Genomic DNA, 25,884 nt, shown 5'->3' with positions numbered 1-25,884 from the left:
AGCAATGATTTCCATATAACTACACAACATTAAAAGTAATCAAGATGACTTACATTTACATAGAATCTGTTTTTTCATTTATGTTGTGGTTTCACTACTGCACCATCTGTATTAATTTTCATGGTGATGTGTAACACCTGTAAAACCTATTTGACCATGTCTTTTTAGAAAGTAAGAAACTACTTCTGATGCATTTAACATGAAAATACAGTAGTCAATACATTAAGTTAGGAAGTGAGGCATTGTGGGTCCAGTCTTTCATGATTTCATACCAGAAATGTTCAGCTCTGGGAAAAATCTTCAGGGAGCTGTCTTTACCAACAAAATAATATTCACAAATAACACAATTTTGCTTCAAAAACTGTATAATTTTGGATTAGATATGGTAAAGAGGTTATATCCAGCTCTAAAGATTTGTTACTTATACTTGTTTTAGAACATTACCAATATATTTTAATTATATGAATTGCTGTTTAAATTATATTATATAAGACTGGATGAATTCAGATGTTTGTATTACAGCTGGAATGCTATGAAGCTGCGGCAATATGGATTTTTATTTGTGTTAATAAAATTTAAGTTTTAACAGATAAATGCTTTATTATATTTCTGCCTTCCCTATTAATTCATTTAACCATGTTGCTGTTTTGTATATAAATTCCCTAGCTTATTTATCTTGTTTTTAATGCTTTCTTTGTGCTGGCACATTATAAGTAGTATAAAACAGATGAGAGTCTACTAATACATCACCATTTCTTAGACACTTCCTGAGAATGCAAATGGACTGCAACTTATTTGTAATGTTTCCACCCCACATGTATTCATCAGTCCTGATGGTTATAGAACTACAAGGTGAGATGATCAGAATGGCTGTTTGTAGTAACATCTGCTTTTAATTTGTGAGAATACTTAGTTAACATGCATAACTTAATTATGCAAATGGTTCCCTTTCTATGACTTGTTTACTTTAATTTTGGCTTTTATATGTAGGTTTATTAGTTAACTACTTTTGTTTGCTGGAGATTTTTTTTAAGTATATCCATTTTTTATTCAAGTTGTATTCTTAGACAACAAGAGGTCTATATCTGTTTTTCCCCTTGGTTCTGTATTAAGATACTGTCCTTCTGGTCACTCTGTACCCTTCTAATTTTTTTATCATCAATCATGCTATCTTTAAAATGTCATAGGTGTGTAATACTGAATGTTCATAGTGTGGTGGGAGTCTTTCAGTTTTTGGATGTCAGACTGGGATGAGAAAAGCTAGGCACTACCAGAGGATAAAACACTGGCAATTTCCATGTGGTACATGTTGTGTCAGCATTCTGTTTTTGACTTTTTAATTAAATCTACTTTCCTAATGCTTTGTCAAGTGTTGTCCTTGGTAATGACAGATCTGTTCAGAAAAGCCAAGCAATTATCTTGGACTTGCTTAACTCAGTTAACCTAGTATTTACCATGGAGACCTGTCTAGATAACAACTTTGGACCACATCTGGCTGCGTATTTTCCCACCACACTCCAGGCAGTTCATGCAGTTTGTAGCCAAAGATAGAGTAGTATCAATAGTGATATGGCCATTTGTTTTCCATCAATGTCCAAGGTATCTCAAGATGAATATTTGGACAGCTAACATTCTGGCTACAGGAATGTTTTGCAAATTAATTCTGGTTTGGCACCCATCTGGTTATCACTGGGCTTCTTTTTAAGAGTTCTTCAGTGTTCTTGTTTTTCAATTGCGTAATTACCCAAGAAGGTTAATGCTGAGTAATTTTAATGCCTAGATCAAACAGGAATCTAGCAAGATTAGTATAGCACAATTACATATTTTGGAAAGCTATGGCTTTACTCAGGTGGTTGCAGCTTCAGCCAAGCTTTTAATGTGTTTGAAACATAAGCTTATTTTATCAGATGTGTGAGTACATGGTCTATAATCACGCTGACATATCTTCAGGGTGTTGGGTGTTTTTTAGTACTGTTGGTTATTTAAGACTGTGGAGAGTTTTCAAAAACATCCCATTGATGTTTGTTTTTTCTTTGTAATTTGATTAAGGTCCTATTTTAGTAGATGGACATTTTAATAGGTATATAAGAGTTACCGGTTGGAACATATTTAAAAAAAATATCTTCAATTTCTAAAGTAAAAACAGTATCAATTATTTATTGATTAACTAGACATTTCCCTTATCCTCTAAGGTCATATATACTATTTTATCATAATTAGCCTGGTAAAACATCCTAGATACGGTAGCATTTGGGACCTTAATAACCTTAACTTGTGATATAGCCTATTTTATAACAAAGGTATTGCATAAGCCTAATGCTAATATATGTTTGATATTAACAGTCCTAATTGTAAGCCACATTGGTGGCATAGAGTTATAAAGCCCTGACTATGTCCCAGTTGATTTTGGTTTGGTCACTAGTCAGGTGACTGATTGATCAGCAGGGAGAAGTAGGTGTAGCCATCCAGGGTGGGGGTTGTTCATTGATGATACTCTCTAACAGAAAGTATGGTCCACAGAGAGAGTTGCCCCTGTATGTAGTCAATGAGCAAGGAGATCAGGGAAAGGGGATGGGTAGGGCATATAAAAGATAAAATAGAAAACCTGGACAGAAACAGAGACAGTCAATTCCCCAGAATGCTGTTAGGATTAGTAACCAGCCCCAGCAATACCGGAGTAAGTTAAGAGGTAGGAGACTATCTGTTAATCCTGGCATGGATGTAGGGCACTGGGGATCTGGTCTGGCAAGAATGATGTACAAGGGGACAAAAAATTCCTAATTGTAGAAATCAGTAATACGATGTATATGACATTCTCACACTTAGTTTGTACATTATCATTCACACTGTCTAAGATGCTATACTGCATAGTAAAAACAGTAGAAGAACAAGGTACAGACTTCCCAAACTTCAAAACGCATATGCAAACTGGAGCTATACATTTTCTTTGCATTTGCAACTAAATGCAGTGGTACAATCACCATATAATTTATACAATACAGTCTGAAAATGGCCTGGCCATAGGTCAGTCTTCTTAGTGTGCCCCTGTCTGAAGCTACCATAGTATCAGGCTGCTAGGGTGCTATGCACCTCACAAAGCAATTCCTTTAAGAAATTGCCATGTAGCTTAGTGTACTGCACCAGACTACCCGTTTACTTATCCATTTACATTCTGTAAGTCATCAGTTTTGTGTTCCTTGGTATTTTGGTGCAAGCATATTACAAGCTGCTGGATTACTTTTCTCAATCGAAGCTGGCATCTCTGCAGTCAGTGGTTATACTCTAATGGTTATTTTGTGCATCTTGAAGAAAATGTATGTTTCCAAGCACATAAACAGTAATGCAAATGAAAAAACAAACAAACAAACAAAAAATATATATGTATTTTATATGAAAAATAGATATACAAGGTGTAGAATGAGGTGATGACAGTGTGGTCATTTAAAGTGGCCTAAATAAGGGACATTGGGGAAAACAGAATAAAACAGTGGATGAGGTCTTAAGATTAAGTAAAGGCAGCAAAATGATGTTTTATGATTTCCATGTGTATTTTGTAGTTGGAGAATCACTGATGATACAAACTGGTAAGAGGATGGCGTGACACACATGCTATATAAGGAGATGTTCAGTGTGCAGAATTAGATCACTCATCTGTGTAAAGCTTTTTGTTAAGTGCAATGTCATAAACTTTCTGATTTTCATGCCAGCTCAGTGTTTCTGTCAGTACTACATCTGATACCAAAAGCTTTTACATTATCATGCAATATATCTCAGAATGAAAAAAGAATACCGAAGCAGTCATCTATGTCAGTCAGCATGGATCTTAGCAAGTTCACTTGACATATACCAATATGTCAAGTTCACTTGACATATTGGTATATTGTTGTTTGCAGTTTGTCGACAACAATTTCACATTGTGATAATCTGGTCTGACTGTTGTTTCTCAGATGCTGTACAATTTTATTTTGCTGTTGTGATGAACCTGTAAGTGAATACTTTCAGTATTTCTGTTTGGTACATTCTGCAACTGTTTTACTGAATAGTGATTGACTTGCCTATTTCAAAAATGGCTGACTGTTTCCTTGCTTCAGGACATAAAAGCAAGGCCATTATTTTCTACAGATAGTACATCAGTGACTTTTTGTCCATGACTGTTTTGACATTGCAGTGATGAATTTCAGTGTTTGCTACGCCGTCCGATTTTACTGTCTGCTTTAAGGAGGAAACACCTGACTACTGCTTTATGGAGTTACAGGACATTGCAAAAGTGGAATCTGGTAAATACGTAGCCGAAATGAAAGCATTTATTTAACCAGCTCATGACTGAACATTGAAAATTCTTATCTGCTGAGTGCTCTTATTTAAATAGACTTTTATTGTCTTATTTCTGTGACTCATTTTTTTTTTTATTAAATATTGGCATTATTGGTGTCTTGGCAAGATTATTCCATTCAGGAAACAAATAAATGCAACAGACCTCCGAAACACAAGGTAACTAGTAAACATGAAACAGGAGGTTGCATGTGAAAGGAATAACGGATGCTCAAACTTCAGACATACAAGTGTCTGAACCAACTTCAATAAATAGAAAGAAACTTGTGCTAAGTGCTTTTGTCCCATAAAAAGAACTTCATCAGAGCATGAATTCATCTAGTAATTAGCCTATTTAACAAAATCCATCCAATCAAATAACTACTCACATTCAATTAATTATTCAGATGAGTAATTAACAAAATAATTAACAAAAAAAAAATGACACCATCTAATAAATACCTATTCACAAACTCATTTGATTAAAATAGAACAACCATAAATTATAAACGTATAAAATATAAATATGTTGATAGAAAGCAGTGTGCATAATTTTCATAAATAAAGCTTCATATTTTTCATAAATTAATAGAGCTTGATTTAAGCAGACTATTGATGGCACATGTTCATTTAAACCTGGTTTGACAGTAGTGTTTAAGTGTAACTGCAAAATTAATTTTCTATATTCCAGTAAAACTACCCAATCATCTCCCCTGGGGGTTGTTGACAACCCTGTTAATGACCCCAAATTTAAATTTCACTTTTGAGGTATCGGAGCACCCTTAATAGAACAATTGGCTCAAATTGTCATAACAAGATCTTTTCCTCTGTGTTTAATAGGGAAAGTGTCATTATCTAGCACTGAATTGCAGTAATTACACATACTACATGTCCATGTACTGGCCTTCTTAATATTTCTTCACTTCCAGTTGTTTCTAGTACCACGTACAAAATTACCCTTCAAGTTGTCACTCCTCTTACACAGAAACATAGGATACTTCCCTAAGAAACCTAACACCCTGGATTCCTGACAAAAAATAGCCCAATTCTTGTTAATAATATTTTTAATCAAACCTGAATTGATGTTGTATTTTATCAACTTTGCTTTGCTAAATTATTTTCCCTTGAGAGACTCAGCCTGCATGTCCAATCTAGTTACATCTTGTGAGGAACCCGTACCTAAAATAGGATCTAGTAGATCTACCCTGAATGACCTCATCCGTTGATTTTGTATATTAAAAGTTCCAGATATTCCCTTTGTTTGAACATTTCACACAGGATATCCATTTCCTTCTCAAAAAGTGTATAGTCGGCAACCATCCTGGATGCTCTAATCATTTGGCTTCTGACTAAATTATTTTTCTGCTTAACAGGGTGACAACTATTATAATGTAAATAAGAGTTAGAGAAAGTGGGCTTTCTGTAAATGCCAGATTTAAAACTATTGTTTACCTTAAATATTGTGACATCTAAGTAAGAAAAAGCATTGGTAAATTTCAAAAATTATGTAGTATTGTTAATGTAATCAAAAGACTTAACACAATTCTTCTTTGTGTCTACCTCAAAAATACAGATGTCATCTAGAAATATGTAATATTTAGTCCATTTAGAAAAGGAACATCCAAGAACGAAATTAGTTTCACACTTCCTCATAACCATATTCACAAAAATGGGAGCACAAACTGCTCCCATAGTGACATCTTCAGACTGTTTAAAATATTCTCCTTCAAAGCAGAAAAAATGTTTACTTAACACTATAGTCCACCATTAAGTTGATCTTATTCTGATCCACAAAAATCACAAACCAACAGAGCTTCTCTAAACCATTTGAGGCTAAGTTCATATGGAATACTCCAAAAAAGATCGACTACATCAATAGTAGTAAAACTGAGGCCTTGATGCCATATATTGTAAGCCACAGTTCTTTTTTTATCCAAATATTTTGTTGAATTTTTCATAAATAAAACAGCAAATTCACAATGTTTTGTAAGTCACATTTCTCAAGAAGTTCCAGGAGTCTTTCAGTATGTGTGGACATAAATTTAAGGTTTTAATATTTTGTCCAAAAATGTAGCAGTAGAATGGGTCTTTGACCCATGGGCCGATACAGTGGATCAAAGTGTGTGTGTGTGTGTGTGTGTATGTGTGGGGGGGGTAGTCGTGTATATCCTTGTGAATTTTGGGAATACCAAAAATAGAGGGTACACTAGATTACAACTTTATTGGGTATACATGCTGAGTTTCTCAAGGGAAATGAATTTAGTAAAGCAATGGTGCTAAAATACACCAATTCAGGTTTGATTAAAAATATTATTAACAAGAACTGGGCTATTTTTGGTCAGGATTCTAGCTTGTTCAGTTGTTTTAGGAAGTATCGTATGTTTGTGTATAAGAAGCTTGACAACTTGAAGGATAATTTTGAATGTGGCACCAAAAACAACTGGAAGTGGGAAAATATTAAGAAGGCTGGTACATGGAAAGGTGGTATATGTCATTACTGCAATTCAATACTAGACAGCAATTTTTTTTCCCTATAAAATATAGAGGAAAAGATCTTGTTACAACAATTTGGGTCAATTTCTCTATTAAAGATATTGTGTAAATTAATGGATGTCAAATTGTGGCAGTTTTTACATGGGAAAATAGAATGTCCATTGAATAAAGAATATATGAACATCTATGCGATATTTCCAAGAATAATGCAAAAAATGTTTTGTACAAACAGACCAAAACACATTCAGGTTCCTCCAAAGTGAAATCCAAATTTGCGTTCATTGACAGGGTTGTGAACAACCCCAGGGGAGGTGATTGAATAGTTTTACTGGAATATAAATAATTCATTTGGAAGTTAACCTTAAAAGCTACCCTCTGACCAGGTTTAACCGAACATGTGTTCATGAATAGTGTGCTTAAATTGAGATCTATTAATTTCTGAAAAATATGAAGTTTTATCTTATGAAAATTACACACGCTACTTTCTATCAACATGATTTTAGGAATGTTGTTCTATTGTAATCAAACAAGTTTGTGAATAGGCATTTATTAGATGTCAATTTTTTGTCAATTGCTTATTTGAATAATTAATTGGATGTGAACATTTATTTGATTGTTTGAATTTTGTATTTAAATTATCTAATTACTAGATGAACTCATGCACTGATGAAGTCCTTCTTATGGGACGAAAGTGCTTAACATGAGTTTCTATCTATTAAATTTGGTTGAGACACTAGTACATCCGAAGTTTGAGCTTCTTTTGTTCCTTTCACTTGCAACCTCCTGCTTTGCGTTTACAAGGTTATTCCATTGCTTGTCATGTATCCACAATAAAGGATATCTTATATCTGAAAGGCTGGATAAACTATTATGCTCAATCCCTTCTTCCTACTTAATACATGACAAAGGCAGAAAAATGAGTATAAAAATTGCTGCATGTAGTATACATTTGATGCCAACTAAACTATTAAGTAAGCAAGCTTACTGTTATTTTGTATGAAACAATAGAGTTGGAATGCATCACATAACTCTTTTCTAAGTTCAAACCATTAGTTCATTGTATATGTCACCAACCCCTTTTTCTACAGAACTTTACTCAATAGTTTCTCTTCATTCACCCAAACAACTCATTCATTCCCATATCGGGGTGAGGTCCAGACCAATAAATTCCTCATGCAAGGAGAAACTCTGATGTCCCATTTGTTCCCTGAGCAAAATTACAGTTTAATCAATGCATTATTTGGGTATTAGGGAGTTGTTTAGTTTGCTAGTCATGCAGATGCCCTTCTTTCCCAACTGTTGGTACCCTGAAAGTCCATAGTTGGTGGTTCACAGGGGCCACGTGGATACTATCACAGAATTCAATGTCCAAGCTCAGTAGAAGACCACTGTGCAATGCAGGTCAGAAACTTCATTACTGCTTGGGATGTAGCCACATTACTGTAGCTATCACCAATGTAACAAGCAAAATTACTTCACTTTCCCTAATTTGGAAGAATAGCTTTTCTATTTTGCACAGTTTCCAGTGGTTACTCCAATCTTCCCCTACCTGTCCCCTCCAGTGCTAGTGATGGTGTCCAAACATGGACTATCTAGCTCATGGCCAGAGCTTTACAGCTCAGTTAAAAATAATAGTAGAAATGTTCTTCTTCATCCTCTGATTTCCCAGATTTATTGTCAGTGAAAGGAGTACTGTCTTGCCAGCTTTGTATAATAAATCCAAAACATACCTTTCAAGCTGCTAACAGAGAAAAACAGGAATAAAGACACTTGAAAAGTAGGTACATCAAACCAAACATGTGGACATATTATTAGAATTAAATTTGAATACCAATTTATTTTTCCTACTGTAAATGGTGAGGAATGTAATATCCCACATCCCTAATATAAATGGGGAGGAATGTGAGATAATACTCCCAAACACAAGTTTAAAAAATTGAGAATGACAAAAATTGCATGTAAATATAAGCATATTATCAAAGGCACATAGTAAGATCTGTAGACTTGAATGATATTGAGGAATTCCTTTTGACAAAATGAAGATGGAAGATGTGGGTTTTCTTTCTTTAAATTATAGGTGCCACTAGTACTTTGGTCATGCAGTATGGTTTTCTACATATTAAACATTTTCAAAAATCTTTTGTGTGGGTGGGGTGGGGGAAGTTAGAAAATTGTGTGATGGAGTAAACATGCCTGAAAATAGGGACACATCTCCAAAAATATGTGTATCATATACAAGGGTAAATCAGACCTGAACATAGGGAGATTCTTCCAAAATAGATAGAGTTGATAGGTCTGACCCAAAATATGACTGTTTAGCCAGAATCATCCTTTTCTCTGGCTTCATCTTCAAAATTCCTGAAAAATAATGTGGATGAAAATGTAAAAGTTATGAAGAAGTTACCTGATTTGGTTTGTATACAGACAGGGTCAGCCTTCAAACTGTGTATGGAGGATCTAACTGAAAAACTTTCAGAGTAGAGTATTCATCTCCATGGCCAAGAAATCAAGCAGTATGTTTTCTTTCTCAAAAACTACAAGCAGAAACAGGTGACTACTGGCTTACAGAAATTAAATTTATTCTCACAGTGAGGTTAACTGACTTTGAGTCCAAAGCAGACTGTAAAAATAATAACATCACCTATGTGACCAAGGACAGAGATTCAAACGGACTTCTGTTATACTCCATGCATCAAATCATGTTTATACTGATATTTCTCCTTTAACAGAGCCACAAGTCTGAAATTGAATTTGTTGGTGTCTATTAACATTTAACCTAGAATAAATGTGATGCAAAAGCCTTTTGCTCTGTCATAGTCACATTTTTGAAGATACTGGACAAAGAAAAATTAATGGCATCAGTCTGAAGAAAAAAAAGAGATTTGTTTTTTGAGAGTAAAAACTTTCTCATGTTTTCTATCCATTGGAAATTTTGCAAAATAGAAAAGCTACTGGTTATGTAAAGAAGCAATGTTGGCTACAGAAAAAATAATCTTTATTTTTTATGCTAAATGGAAATGTGTATATAATATGAAACCTAAAGAAGTAAAACTGTAATTAAAAAAAAAACCTTTTGAATATGGCAACATGCTTCAGATCATGGAGTCAGGCATTCTAATTCTGATAAAGATTGTGATTGCTTGCTTTTTTATTAATTGTGTTTTATGTTGAGATCAGGATTACTGTTGCACATGGTCAATTTAATGTTTGATGACGTTATTTTTAGGTTGTTTTTTAATTTTCAGCAAATACATTTTAAAGTAAACAGAAAAGAAAGAGAAACTGGAGTAGAGAAATACCCCCTTTTCAACAAAGGGATTAATTATTTTTCTAGCACCCATGAATGGTAATAGAGTTAGCTACCATAATACTAAGCACATAATTTTCTTATTTGCTATTAAACTATTTAGATACAGCATAGCTTAAGCAGACCAAGTGAGTTGACTCATTTAGTTGGGTCAATAAATTTATTATTTGCCAAATGTAAAGTTAAAGAAAACCTAGCTTTTGTCTTAATTTTTGGTTCATTCCAAGGAAAGTACCGAAACCAAATAAAAATTTCTGATGAGGTAAATTTAGTTAATTTGAAAAGAGATAAGTTCTTATTTGTTTTAGGCTTGAAATAGTTTCCTGTAATCAGAATAGTCATGGCATCTTTATTTTAGTCTTCCTCTCAAGTACATTGAAGAAATGCGTTGGAACTGATTTCATCTGGTAGAGCTGGGGGGAGTTGGGGATGAAGTTTAAGCTCAATTTATGAGCAAGTAGATTTCTGTTTTTATTGTTGCAGTTTGCACAACTGGTGCACTGACACTTTCATTTTCAATTTGGTTGCACTGTTGTGCACTTTAATGGTGAGTGCCTCCTTTCCTCACCATTACTTGACCATGTAGTCAGTGTATATGTATGTATGAATATGTGTGTGTGTGTGTAGATATATATATATATATATATATATATATATATATATATATATATATAGACGCACACACACACACACACAAACACACACACACACACACACACACATGCGAGCACACACATATTTTGGGGGTTGTGGGAAGTTTGTTATCCACTCGACCACATACAAAAATGCTTATGCAGAAGTCTGCAGGTAGGATTTGAGGGAACCTTGTTCTCAATCTGTATTGAGTAAGAAATGCTTGTACAATAGTGTATCAGAGTTTCATTGTAGAAGCAAAATAACTTCTACTTCTTTAACATAGTATAGCTCAAAAAATCCATGTTAATACAACTTTGAATGACATGAAAGTTATTACTTTGAGGATGAGTTCATTCTGAACAGCTCTGTTTATAATTCTGTAATAACATTTATGGTTTTAGTGGTTCTAGAGATATGATATGAACCCTGTCTACACTGAGAACTTATAACTTGATTTTATGAAAAGTGTAGAGACGAAATAATTAGCTGCTGGAAGATAACCTTCCATAGCCCTAATGGAGGCAAAAAGTTAATTGAAATTTAGAAAGTAAGTGTAAGCTTGCAATTATACTAAGAAGCTATATTTTCATAAGGAAGATATAAAATCGGTACTCTTTAAAGCTTAAAAATAAGTGGTAGCATAAAATTATATGAAAAATATATATTTTAGCAGTGAAAACCTGAAACTTGCACTCTGTAAAATGTCACTGTGTGACTTGAATCCTACTAAAATTAGTCTTAATATCCCCTATGACAGTCATGTATCCTGATTTCACATTTTGTAGCGGTAATAAAATGGTCAATTTAAATGCTAGTTTATTATTCAACTCTGTCATTTACAGCATTAAATCCCTTACCAGTAAAGATTAGTAATGTATTTGTTCCATCACTTTATGGAAAGCAAAACTCCAAAATCCTGATGCAAAATATTATGTAGATTTCCTACATACATATATATATTGCTATACTGCAATAATCATATCATGTGTCTTATGCATATAAATAGGCAGAGCAGTTTCAAAAGAGCAGTGCATAAAGAAGAAAGTAATATTATAACTGCTGTAATGGTTAACAGACATTGCCTGATGTATTAAAATGTTTATCCGTTTCAGGCTGCATAAGTGCAAATAAGCAACACGATCTCTGAAAATATTTAATAGATTATACCTAAGTTTATATTCCCTGTCCTTCAAGGATCCACTACTGCTACTACATTTGCTCATTGTTATCGAGATTACAGTAAAAACATATGTGTAGAATTAGTTGTCTGATGATTTAGATTTCTAAAGGGTTGGAAATGTCTGTTTCTTTTGTATGAAATGTTTATCCAAGAAAGGCTCTTCAGACATAGAAGCTTCATGCTGTGATTCAGTCAGCTGAAGAAGCACTTTATAACATAATTAAGGAAAATGATGACTGATATGTTTTATTATCCAGAAGTGCCTCATACGTTTTATTACCCAGAAGTGCCTCTTAGCCATTGTCTGTTCTTTGGTGTTGTAGGAATTTGACTGACTGTGTTAATAAGTTTAATTTGCAGTATAATAAAGACTAAAGCTATATGTTTCATAATCATTTTGCTTTCTCTTTCAGTTAATTCTAAGGTGCCGGACCAGTAAGCCTATTCAGAGGCCAACATTTGAGCAAATCAAGAAGTTCCTGTATAAGATGAATCCATGCAAGGTTAGCCCCGTGGACATGATGATGACACTTGTAAGTAATCAGATTTCAGATATTATGACTGCTGCGGTCATGCGCAGACAAAAAATTATCTACTATACTTTGATCTTGTCAACTCGGTGGAGGATTATTAGCTGAAAATAGTAATTGTGACATGAGGCTTGAAAATGCAATCATAAATGAGTTTTCCAATATTTTACATTTTAAAAATCCACTAAAAATTCATAATATTCTCACTCTAATGCAAATAAATAAAAATCACCTGCATTGTGAATTTTTGTTTCTTTTGTTTTTAAGTCACTGGAAGGGCCTAAGTACAAACTTAACCTAAATATCTTTGTTCACAATTGTGAGATGTAGGTAGAGCTATGCAAAATGTCACATGCATTCATTGTTTACTGGATTGTCTCTCAAATATTCCCCTGCAGGAAAGTACATTTATGACATACTAGTTCTTCAGAAAAAAAGATGTATGCCAGCTTTAGGTCCCATATCATTTAGAAAAAGGGAAGCAAATGTTTGCTGGAGTTACAGCTATCTGAGTATACAGTGTACTAATGGTGCTGGATGAGGGTCCAGAAAAGTAACTGCATAATGTTTAGGCATTATATTCACAATGAGGTGCTAATATTTATTGTGCACAGGAACTGCAATGATGGTGGCCCTATAGTGTATGTGAAGTAGTGATGCGATGGATGTGCTGGGCAGTGCACATACAGAAAGAAGTAGCAGGCTCCTTTTGTGAACTTCAGGGTGTCCACATCGTAGGGGATATTGACTTCTTTCTTGCTGTGTGGTAATCTTGAAGTTGATTGTATTAAATAACCATGGGTGAAGAGCTTGCTACTTCACACATGGCAGTTGCAGTGGGGTGTTAATATTAATGTACAATTGTAGTAATAATATATTTTCTTAGAGATGCTGGTGCTTTTCACTGTTACAGTTGTATTATTTCACCAGCATTTTTTGTGTACAAATGTTTGTCATTCAAACACCTATGCACAGCCATTAAAACTATATGTCAAGGTATTCCTACATAGGGTATGAGAGTCTAGGCTTTGAACAATTTCACTAGACAGTCTTGCATTCTTAATTATTTAATTATTCTTCCTTAGTTCTTCTATAAAAACAAAATGTACCTTACTGAGCCCAGTAGGAGTACCTTGTCTGCAAATGAATGAATTAAATTTAGAAATTATGTAAATGGACTAGTATGATAAGCAATGCTCAGGCAATAGTCCTTTTAATAGCAGGAACAAGATAAGAAGTTAGAATAAGTCTGAAATTCCATTAAAATATGTGTATTTGACAAACTAAAATTATTACTATTTATAAACAAAAAGCATTATACTATTATTAATAAAATGTCATGTTTTGTTGGAAACAAATGTTTGAAAGTCATCTGCTGCATTCGTTTGCTAAAACTTGGTATTATCTTTAACATTAAATGACAGTTTGATTTATAATATATCAAAATGTATAAATATAAAATACTGCTTAGCTAATGTATTAAACATATCATGAAGTTAGTTAATGAATGCATTTAACTATAACTTTGGGACTGGCTGTCTAAGGTACTGTGCAGGTATATTAACATTTTTCCGAAATCAGACAGAAATTTCCTAGGGTGAACAGATGAGTCCCATCAGCTTTTGAGTAATCAAGCCTTAGTAATTATAACAGTGATAACCAGAAGACATACAAGCTTACAAAGTGCAATCGCTAAGCTTCTCCTCCAACAAATACTACTCCTGGGATAGAGAACAGCAGTATCCATGGTTAATGCAAAATTGACTTTTGGGTGATATGGTTTGGTCACAAGATCAAATGCAAGTGACCAGAAAAAGCCAGCCATGGACAAGTCCTGCATTACACAACACAGCACTACAGCAACACTTTACAATTAAAAAAATAATAATTTTTATTAAACTTCATTGGTCACTTTGTGAAATGAATGTAAGTAGCAAATGCTTAAAGGTGGATACATCCACTTTCCTATAAAGTATATCAAATTATACTAAATTATATCAAATTATAGAATGTTTGATGCAAAAAGTGTGTTGATTTTGCATTTTTATTTTGTTGGTAAGAATGGCACCCTGACATTTTTCTTGGAGCTGAAATTCCCTGCCATGGAAGACTGAATCCGCAAAGACTCTCCCCCCCCTCTCTCTATATATATACATATATAGATTAATGTATAGCCTATAATATGTGAGAATGTAGCAGTGAAATCACAATGTGATTATGATGCTGCACTTCCAGAGAAGTAAGTTGTTTTTCTTACACAGAATGCATTGCAGGTGTATGCAAATTATTGTTCAGTACCTGCCATGATGCCATTTTGTGGCTACAGTTATAGAGAAAAACTGGGAAAACAGTGAATGTATAAAATCAAGCAACACAATATAATCTTCACTTTTGCAAAATCACTTGCATCTATAACATACTGAGAATAACTGGAAGAGAAATTAACTGTAAAACAAACGTTTCAGATAGTCACCCATATAGTTTAACTTTGCAATTCATGAACAGATTGGCTTGATACTATACAATTCATCAGTGTTTTTAACAGAACAAATATTTAGATATAGTTAAATAACAGCCACCCCATCATGTGACCCAGCACACTAATTCTAGGTGTTCACAAACAGTACAGAAGATCATTTTTAGGTCTCTGATCATAACCAGATTACTTTATTTTCAAGTAAAGGATGAAGTGCTACTGAGGTGAATCTTTGCATCCACTTTGATAAAAATATAACACCTTGGTTATGATAAGAGAGATCTAATCATAGTTTTTGTACTGCATAGACCTGTTATGTGGAATACAAAATAGTCAGTGAAAACCATATTAAATTAAAATGGGTTCTGCAGTGTCTGTTAAGAGTTATTAGTTTTTTCCTTAAATGCCACTTTTTAGAGAGGCTTGGCTAGATTTATGTGACCTCCACACAGCAGTGTGTGTAATAAAATGATGTACTGGGGAAGAACTTTTCTATTTTGACATTTCGGTAGCAGTTGGTGTCATGACTCAGATCATGATTAATTTTTTTTTTAATCACGCTTGACTCATATCCCCCAAGTATGGGGCCCATCCAGACTTCTTTTCTGACTTCTCTGACCTTACCCTTAGGTTAGAAACTGAAATAAATGCAGGTTCCAATAGCTACAGTTATCCTGTTAATTAAAGGCAAGTTCTGCACTCTAACAGATCAGTTTTGTATTGAGAGAGTGACTGAGTATGAAACCCACAGTTTGATTCTGTGCGTAAAAAGGAGTGAATAATTTCATTCATCTTGTCCGACCATGGGAATGAATGGGGGTGTTTATGATCATATTATGAGAGCAAAGCAAGAAAACACAAATTCCAGAAAAGAGTATACTATCTTCATCAATGTATCAGAATTATGATCAGGACAACTGTATGTATCTAGAACAGTGGAATGTTTTAACAAATGATAAACTGGAACTTCAGTTTCCACTGGATGTAGCATTTAATAGAGATATGTGTGAATACTGGAAGCTCAACTTATAGTAAAAAGGAAACAATGAAGCAGCATAGTATTAGCTTTTATAATTGGGCATCTGAGATAATTGAACAGGAAAAAGAATTTGCTCTTTGTCAGTTTCTAGATAAAAATACAAAATTCAAAATATCTAGCACAACTAAAATGGAATACCAACAACCCAACACAACCACTGATGAATTATTTCATTATCCAATCCCAATTCCTGTAGTCAGATGTGTAGCTGATTCAGCCAGCACCTTGTACTGTTACTATGGACCAGCCCCCTCAGCTCTTCAAGTGAAGAGAAAAAAATAATAAAAAAAAAAAAAAAAAAAAAAAAAAAAATCAGTGTAATAAGCCATTTGCTACATTGCAAGCAATTGGCGTATTACAGTTAGATCTACTCCCCCATAGCTATTCCACTGAAGAAAAAACAAAACAAAACCAAGTGGCCAGATGTATGACACCCCCTCCCACAGCCATTCAGATCCATTTCTGTGCCCTCACCCCAACCATGCTTCAACATATTGTATTAAAAAATATTTTTTTCTTTTAAACTGTAACAAAGTGCTTTCTACAAATGTTTTAGTTTAAAAAAAGTTTTGCCTTTTAAATGATAGCATACTGCTTGCTGCAAATGTAGCTAAAGGTTGCTACAGTTCATACCCTGCCTGCACAAGCAGTTGCTACAGTAAGCGGATATTATTTTAAAGAAAGCTCAGGATTGGCTGATCTTGCCCCCCAACACTTTGGACCCAGGGCAGTTACCCCTCTCGCTCTCCCCTAGTTACACTACTGCATGTGGTACATTTTCCATTACCTGTGTAAGCAGTGAAGGGGATGGATTCTACAACTGGACCTCAAGTCCCAGCTCTTTCTTCTACTCCACTGGTGCTCCCCAAATAGAAAAGCATTGGGGCCTTATTGGTATGATAACCACTCCATCTTTTATTGATCAAATACCAGCTGCAGCAGCTACCAATTCTACTCATGGAGAAACCTCTCATATTATTTACCATGACCAGCACAGACATAACACTCAGAACACTTCTAAACACATCTCACAGCCTAAGCATAAATACACACACTATTCCCTAGTTGTACCAGGTCATTCCTAAAATGTAAATTTTGCCCAGTAGCAGTAAATGAAACAGAGACTGATTATACCATATCAGATGATGATTACATAGAAAAGGTCATAAAAGAAAAGTTCACTAGCATCCCTTGAAGGCTTTACCTTCAGGGAATACAAACAGCCCTACAATACTTGTACACCATCCACGGTTGGCTTGCAACACCTACTGTGGAATCTTGTTCCAAATGATATTCTAGCACAGTTTGTACAACAAGCAGAATAGCCAGAAATAAAAAAAAAAACTCCTGTACAAAAATACACTGTTGGAAATAGTGGCATGCTATCCCAAACAAAACATGCTTTGGTAGATGACATCACAATAGCTTATGAACCAAAAACATGTCAGGAATGAGCTAAAATGATTAAGGAAAAAGACAATGAGGACTCTACTGATTATTTAGATAGATTCTTTGATGCCTTTATAAAGTATTCAGGGCTCACAGACCCTGCAAATGCAGAAATGTGGATAGTAGGCTTATCCTTTATAGAGGGATTGCAAATGCACATAGAGAACCAAATTAAAGCTATTTTGATTAGTCATCATTGTTAGAGATGTTAGTCTCCCTTATGAGGTTCTGTATGGACAGCTTTAAAAACAACAAAGAAAAAAATCATGTACGGTGATAAACTTTAGCTTCAAGTCTTTCATCTTAGAGGCAGGGCTCATGGAACAGGCTAAGGCAGAGGAAAAAGCAAGGTGGAACACATACAGATGCAGGGGCCAAGATCTTTTTAATAGCAGGGATGATGCCAGCTTGTCCTGAACCCCCAAGAGGAATGCTTCTGCTCTCTGATCAAATACAAATGAATGTTGAATTGTGATAGATTTGCCACTGGAGGGATGGATGCCCCTTTCCTGATTTGCACTAACCAGGCAGGATGGGGAGAATAATCCCAATGACCAAGATAGGCCCCTTACTGTAGGTACTCCACCAGTACATGATAGCCTTCAAAAGCCCCTCCTCAAACCTCAACACTAACAGTCCCTCAGTCTTTGGACAGCTCAAGTATCGAAAGATTATATGACGTGCAATGTTTTGTACCACTAGAGCAAAACGGTCCTTATGTTAAATTGCATGTTGAAAATGACTCAGTCCTCTGCTTAATAGAAACTGCATTGATAAAGGCTTCATCTGTAGCATACGGTCCTTTTCAAATACTGTTCAGTAATAAAATGGTGGGAGCAGTAAGGTTAAGTACTCAGTTTCAGCCCACATATAGTTTTGTATAATAAGTGAACAACTTACGTAATCTTGATGTTCCATGCACTACAAATCATTTACTGAAATTGTCTTAAACAAACCTTGGAGTATCAAAATTTGCATGCAAAATATTGGCTCCATGGCACAGAGGAATGAAGCTCTGACTGTGGCTGAGATATCCTGGGATCAAACAAAGAATGGATACTGGAGGGACTGAAAAGTAGGGTGGCCTAATGGTTAAGGTGTTTGCCTTACAAACACAAGGTACAGGGTTTGAATCTCACAGGGGATAATTGGCTTGGCTTAAAATGGCTCGCAAGGGCAGTTAGCCTAGTACTAATCTATGAACCTATTAATGTATGTGTATGTACCCTTAAGAAGCTATCTAAGGGCTTGTACAAGTGTGTAAATACTGAGCACGTGAGAGCCTGACTGCCATTTTGTAGTAAACTGTTGGGATGTAAGCATTTATGTATGTAATGTCTGTCTGTTAAACAGTTAGTTTATATTCATAGCCGGCTTTAGGCACCAGCAAACCCTGCGATCGCTGAGGGCCCCCTGGTCCTGGGGGGCCCCCAACCACAGCAAGTTATCTTATCTTGAAATTTTGTAACATGTTTGTTTAAACAACAAAAACTAGTACAGCAATCTTGTATGCTTAATAAATGGGGGGGGGGGTAATAATATCTCTTTCAAAAGTCAAAGCTCTTTAGTTATAGTAACAGTGTTTTGTCAAGTAACAGGCTTCACAATTCTGTTAAATATTTTTCTACCAGAACAGTGCTCCAGGCTGAGTTAAACCCTGCTGGTGGACATTCTCTCCACTAAAACTAATAACATATCCAGCTGTAGGTACCTGTGGCTGCAAGGGGCCCCTTAATCATTATTAACTGTGTGGGGGCCCCACAAAAGCTGCTGTTGGTTGGGGAAGAATGAGGAGAAAAAATGTAATTAATTTTTGCTTGCACTGTTTAATCTGAATAGGACTGTGATATGACCCTGTTAGGATAAAGCTGATAATAAACATGAACAAGGTTAGCAGTTAAGAGAGATCAGCAGCCCAGAGTGATTGATCTCAGTGCACACCATAGAGTGTTAGAAGAACTAATGCTTCTGATCTTCAGGGATGGTTTATCTTTCAGGGAGTTTAATAAATGCTTCTAGAACACCAGATACTGTAACTCACAATGTTCTTCGTGTTTCACTGTTGCAGTCATCACACTTTTGTTATCTGCCTGCAGGTAGCCCTCAGTTGGCCCGAATACCAGAGACTTAGTATTTCTGTGTCAGATGCTGTCACTCAGGTCGTCAGGGGTATAAAAACAGGCAGCCAACACCATTACATCAGTCTTTCATGCCGAGGAGCCTGAAGCAGAAGCAGTTCTCAAGTGCCGGTTGGTCGCTACCTGAGTTTTCGTTTACTAATTGAATCATCCTGAAGTCTTCTAAAGCTAAGTACCCCATTGAGGATCCTTTTTTCTTGCTCTAACCAATGTCAGAAAAAGTTAATAATTGTCTTGCCTGTGGAAAGCAAATACCACACCGAGATTTTCATTCTTACTGTGTCACCTGTTTAGGCACAGACCACAATGTCCCTCACTGTCAGTTTTGTGCCTTGTTTAACGCCCAAACTATTCAACATCAGGCTATCTTTGTTGCTAAATTCTTTCGCTCTCATTCTCTATATTCTGAAATGGCTTTGGTAAACCATTCGACTACTGATATTCTGAATAAATGTAAGGATAAAGACAGAGACAGACCGCACAGGTTCAAAGCTGCCGACGACGCTTCAGTTAAGCTAGTTGCCAGTTCACCGGTACTCAGCAAGGTGCTTTCACAGCCCCTGATGCCTGCTTCAGTGGATTCGCAGGCCTCTACCGAGACCCGTTCGGAGTCCGATATGATGGGAGACTCTTCTTTGACTATGGAACCGGCGGATGTCTCTGCCTTCGATGGGTCCAGAGCCGCTGAGCAAGCACCAGCTTTGAGGAAGTTCTACATACTACCGATGTTTGACACAAACCGACTATGTCAGCTCTGTCTAAATCTACCGAATTTCTAAGGCCAAGACTATGCGCTATGCCTAGAAAACCGACGACCAAAGCACATGCACCTGCTCCCTTGCCACAAAATAAAATGCTTAGACCGGCAGAAGACCTTATTATGCTGATTAGGGGAAGTCAGCCTTCCCCTGCTAAGAGAGAAAAAGGGACCAGTCCCCAGCAGTTTCAACAGACCAAGAGTTTGACGACTCTGAGGTTTCTGATTATGAAGACATGCCCTTATCTGCTTATGAGGATTCTGATGCAGAGGAATCCATTCCCTCTGCTTCTTCTCCAGAGGATTTCTCTTTTGGTGAAACCTTACATACTTTAAGAGAGCATTTCCACTGGGAATGCCAAGACTATACTCAGTCAAAAAAAAGACTCAGAGAATTTCTAGACTTGCCACAACACAGACCTCAGGCCTTTAGCAATATCACCAGTCCTGGAAGTTGTTTATGATGTCTTTATGGAATCCAGTCTTACTCCTGATACTTTACCCCCTGCCCCTAGGAAACCAAACAGGTACTAAAGAGTACCTGACTCTCACAATGTTCTTTTCAAAAATCCTACTGCTGACCCAGAGATCATTTCCCAGGGGCCTAAAGGTATCAAGACAACTACAAATAAGAATCCCACCCCTTCGGGCAGGGATTTTAGAGCTTTGGACAGATGGGATAAGAAAGTATATACCTCTGCAACTCTTGCCATTAGGGCTTTGAATTGTCAATTTCACATGCTGAAGAACCAACAACATATTATGGAACTTGTTAAGCAAAAAATAGCTACCTTTACAAACTGTGCAGAAAATAAAGAATTGCAAGAGCTTATGCATTCTGCAAGCCAAGTCAGCAAGCATACATTGCAGTGTGGTTTTGATGCCCTAGAAGTGTCTTGCAGGGCAGTAGTCACTGGTTCTGTACTGAGAAGGCATGCTTGGCTTAAGGAGCAGACCTTGCCAGATCATGTCAAATCCAAGTTACTAGACACTCATTTGAACAAGGACAATCTGTTTCACACCAAAGCAGAAGAGGTTCTTAAAAAGATGGAAGAAAAAGCTAAATCTATGCAAACAGTCAAAGAATTCTTACAAGTACAGCCTCCTAGATTCAGTAAGGCATTGCCCCTCAAAACATTTGGTCCTTTCCAGCCCCCTCAAGGCCATCTCAAACTAGACCCAGGGAAAACAGACCCCCCCCCAGACTACAATCTCAGGGTATGCAGAGATCTAAGCAATGGAGTGCCTCCACCTCTAAAGCAGGGGGTGCTGAACTACCCCCTTATGGAAAGAATTCCCAATGACTTCTCAACTCCACCCCTCCTCTGCCAACTGCTTGTGCCTCTAGGAGGAAAACTTGCCTTCATGCAAAAAACTGGATTCCCATCACGAAAGACCAATGGGTACTCAACATTGTATCCCAGGGGTACAAATTTTACTTCCACTCACTGCCAACCCCCAAAGGTTTCCCAGATCTCCCTCTAAACCAGTGGCCAGAGGCTCAAAACCAACTCCAATCCCTGCTCTCTATAAGGGCAATTCATCCGGTTCCTGCGGAACAGATAGGTCAAGGATTCTATTCCAGACTTTTCCTAGTACCCGCAAAAGAGGGCATTTGGCACCCAATCCTAGATCTTTCAATTCTCAACGCCTTCCTGGTGGCACCAAAATTCAAAATGCTCACCCTGCAGCAGCTTCTACCTATGCTAGCCAAAGATGCCTGGTTAGTCATCCTAGACTTAAAAGAAGCACATCCCTATAAGGGAGTCATGCAGACAATATCTATGCTTCAGGGCAGGATCTATGCATTATCAGTTCTCTGCACTTCCCTTTGGCTTATCCACTGCTCCCAGAGTATTCACAAAATGCCTGGCTCCAGCCATTGCTTACTGCAGACAGAGAAATATTCAAATTTACCAATACTTGGATGACTGCCTGATTCAGGCAGACAGTCAAGAAATGCCGTTGCAGCACCTGACATTTGTTAAAAAAAAAACAAAAACACTACTAACCTCCCTGGGGTACACCATCAACGAAAATAAATCAAGACTAGTCCCCAGTCAAAAGATTGTATTCCTGGGAGCAAGCTTGGACACAGCATCCCAGATGGCATTCCTCACTCCAGAAAAAAACAAGCCTATCTGACAGGCTATTTTACTGAAATGGCCACCAGAACCCAGCTATCCACAAGGAAAATCCTGCAGGCCTTAGGGTTCATGGCCTCATGCATCCTACTAATTCCATATGCCAGACTGCATATGAGGAAACTTCAATGGTGCTTAAAAAGTCTTTGGTGCCAACATTCTCAGGACCTGGAAACTGTCATTCCCATAATACCCTGTCTAAGGACAGAGTTTCTTTGGTGGGCAGCAGCATGCAACAACAACAAGGGACTGCCCTTTACCCAACCCTACACTGCCCAGACCCTAACCACAGATGCATCAGACTATGCCTGGGGGGCACACATGGATGGCAAGTGCATTCAAGGCCACTGTAGCCCAAGTCAAATGCATCTGCACATCAACCAGAAAGAAATGCTAGCTGTGCAGCATGCACTGACAGCTTTCAGATCCCTACCGTCACAAGGACATCTGCTAATAAAAACAGACAACACCACAGTTATGTGGTATATCAGCAAGCAGGGGGGAATCCACTCTTAACCACTCTGCAGGCTAGCCATGGCCCTGTGGAACATGGCCTTGGGCATGCAGGTGCATCTGCAAGCTCAATCCCTGCCAGGCAAACAAAACTCACTTGCCATCCATGTGTGCCCCCCAGGTGTCCTGGTGCAGAATCTTCTGAGCTGGTGATTGCAGGGGGAGGCAAAGAGATCCAACTCTGGTGTCCCCCATTTCTGAATCAGAAGGTTGAAGGTGCCTGGCTCTATTTGCCACTCATGTGGGTCTAGGATATTTCTGCTTAAATCATGGACACCAGAGTTGGATCTCTTTGCCTCCCCCTGCAATCACCAGCTCAGAAGATTCTGCACCAGGACACCTCACAGCTGGGCCTGGAAAGTGGATGCCCTATCTTTCCAGTGGGTAAATCTCCCAATTTATGCCTTTCCCCCTCTGCACCTCCTCTCAAGAGTATTGCTCAAGATAAGACAGGACAGACCAAGGACAATTCTGATTGCCCTGGACTGACCATGCCAACACTGGTACCCACTCCTGTGAAGCCTGTCACCAGTGCCACCCTGGCACCTACACCAGAACCCAACCCTGTTCTCTCAGCAGGGGGACAGATCTTGCATCTGCAACTGCAAACCCTAAATCTTACAGCCTGGCTTATTCCTTGAATTCTCCCCCAGTAACCAGCCTAAGCAAGCAGGTGCTGGATGTCATCCTTGAAGCCGGAAGACCCAGTTCAAGGAACTCCTATGCTGATAAGTGGAAAAGGTACTGCTCCTCGATTCAGTCTAAAGGAGAGGACACAACTCTGCCCTTCCTGCCTCTAATCCTGGATTACCTAGCAGAGCTACTCCACAGAGGCCTATCCTTCTCCTCCATTAAGATCCATGCCTCTGCCATTTTGGCTCATTACAACACTGAGCCACCTCTCTTCTCTCACCCTCTTATCAAACAGTCCCTGAGAGGGGAAAACAACTTAAGGCCACCAAGGATAGCACCCACCCCTGCTTGGGACCTTAACTTTGTACTGGAAAAGCTCATGCTACCCCCCTTTGAGCCTGCAGCATCAGCAGAGTTAAAATTCCTCTCTTGGAAAACAGCTTTGCTTCTGACCATCGCTTCAGCTAGAAGAGTGTCTGAGCTACAAGCGCTTATGTCTGTGGAACCCTTCATTATTTTCCATGCTGACAGGGTCTTCCTAATCCTTCCTTTATGCCTAAAGTGGTATCCAGTGTGGCTCTCAACCAATCTATCCATTTGCCTACCTCATTCCCTAATCCTCAAAATAAAGGGGAAAGGATCCTGCACTCCTTGGATGTGCACAGACATCTCAGATTCTACCTTGATAGGACTAAGCCCTTCAGAAAATCTGACCAGTTACTAGTCAGCTTTGCAACAGGGGCAGAGGGCAATGCCATTTCAAAGCAAACAGTTTCCAAATGGATAGCATATTGCATCCATTTCTGCTACAAACATTATGGGAAACCAACCCCTCAGGTGGTCAGAACATATTCCACTAGGACAACTTCTACCTCTACAGCATTCCTCAGGGGAGTCCCTACCAGGGACATCCTGGAAGCTGCTACCTGGAGTTCTGTACATACCTTCACCAAGCATTACCACCTGTCTATCTTTTCCAAATCCAGGGCAGGTTTTGAACAGCAGTCCTTCAAGGCATTCAAATCAGCCCTACATCTTCTTGACTGCCTCCACCCCTCTTCAGCTTTGGGAATCTACCCAAGCATGATGACTGCAACAATGAAACATGAAGAACACTTTCCATAAATGTAAATGTTCGAGTGTATTCACTGTTGCAGTCCTGGTTTCCCTCCCTCCAGCTCTCTGGTTTTCTCTCTTTCTCTCTCTAAACTCTCTATGCCATTTACCCCCCCCCCCTTTTCAGGGGTATTGGTACTGGTATTTACTTTTTACTGGTGGTGTTTTCCCCCACCATAACTTAGCTCCCTATTAGGGGGCTCCTGACATTTGGGGCAAGAAAAAATGATGTAATGGCATCAGCTGCCTGTTTTTGTACCCTTGATGACCTGATGCAGAAATGCAAAGTCTCTGGTATTCGGGCCGACTGAGGGCTAGCTGCAGGCAGAGGACCCAAGTGTGAAGACTGCAACACTGAATACACTCGAACATCTACATTTTATGGTAAGTATACACAACTGTACTATGTCTTTGCTGATGAATTCAGCTCAGTACCAAAAATAATAGCAGAATAAGGGTTCAAAATGAGGAACATGTTTTAAATATTGCTGTAATTCACTTAAAAAGTTACTAAATTAGCACATTTTGCATTGACATGCATTTTTTGGACATAAGAAGTATAAAACTATAATGCCTGGATTTACTGACTGTGATCTTAAATGATTTGCCTGCAAATAAAACTTTTATTTTTTTTTATGAAAGAGCAAAATTATGAGGAAAAGTCAGGGAATACCTGTGATTAATTTACTCATCAATGAGGTAAAGTGACTTACTCCTGTTGTATGACGACTGCTAAACAGCAGTCACTGATCTGGTGTGACAGTACTAGAATTGCACAATGTAGTGCTGATTGCTGAAATAAGTACAAAACTAGTATTGCTGTGACTTATGTATGAGTATGTGTGTATAAAAATATCACTGATTTGTATCAGTGCACACATCCAATAATGCCAGGACACACATTTTTTTCTTGGCATGAGTAAAAAATGCAGCTAAAAAGTAACTATATTTTAAAAGTAAGGCATAAAATATATCACAGAACATTCATACACTTAGATCTTCTAGGAATCTGCTGGCCTCCCACTCCCAGAACTGTATAAATGGACACCGGGGAGGAGTCCCTTATTCATCCTTGACTGTGTGGGGGCCCCACAAAAGCTGTTTCTGGTTGGGAAAAAATGAGGAGATAAAAATTATTTAATTTTCTGATTAAGCTCTTTAA

General features: G+C 37.4%; 1 protein-coding gene across 1 annotated transcript in view; it reads left to right on the top strand.

The window, feature by feature from the left end:
* The window catches only part of LOC122792777 (atrial natriuretic peptide receptor 1-like), a 1,260,614-nt gene that overhangs the window by 1,078,096 nt on the left and 156,634 nt on the right, over nt 1–25,884 (top strand). Inside the window, exon 18 of the mRNA XM_044060347.1 lies at nt 12,341–12,460. Within this exon, the coding sequence (XP_043916282.1) occupies nt 12,341–12,460 (120 nt within the window). The remainder of the gene's footprint in view (nt 1–12,340; nt 12,461–25,884) is intronic.

This window comes from Protopterus annectens, chromosome 2.part0 (genome assembly GCF_019279795.1).
Source record: "Protopterus annectens isolate FY-2018-M chromosome 2.part0, PAN1.0, whole genome shotgun sequence".
NCBI lineage: Eukaryota > Metazoa > Chordata > Ceratodontiformes > Protopteridae > Protopterus > Protopterus annectens.
This window is presented reverse-complemented; position numbering and strand designations above follow the sequence as displayed.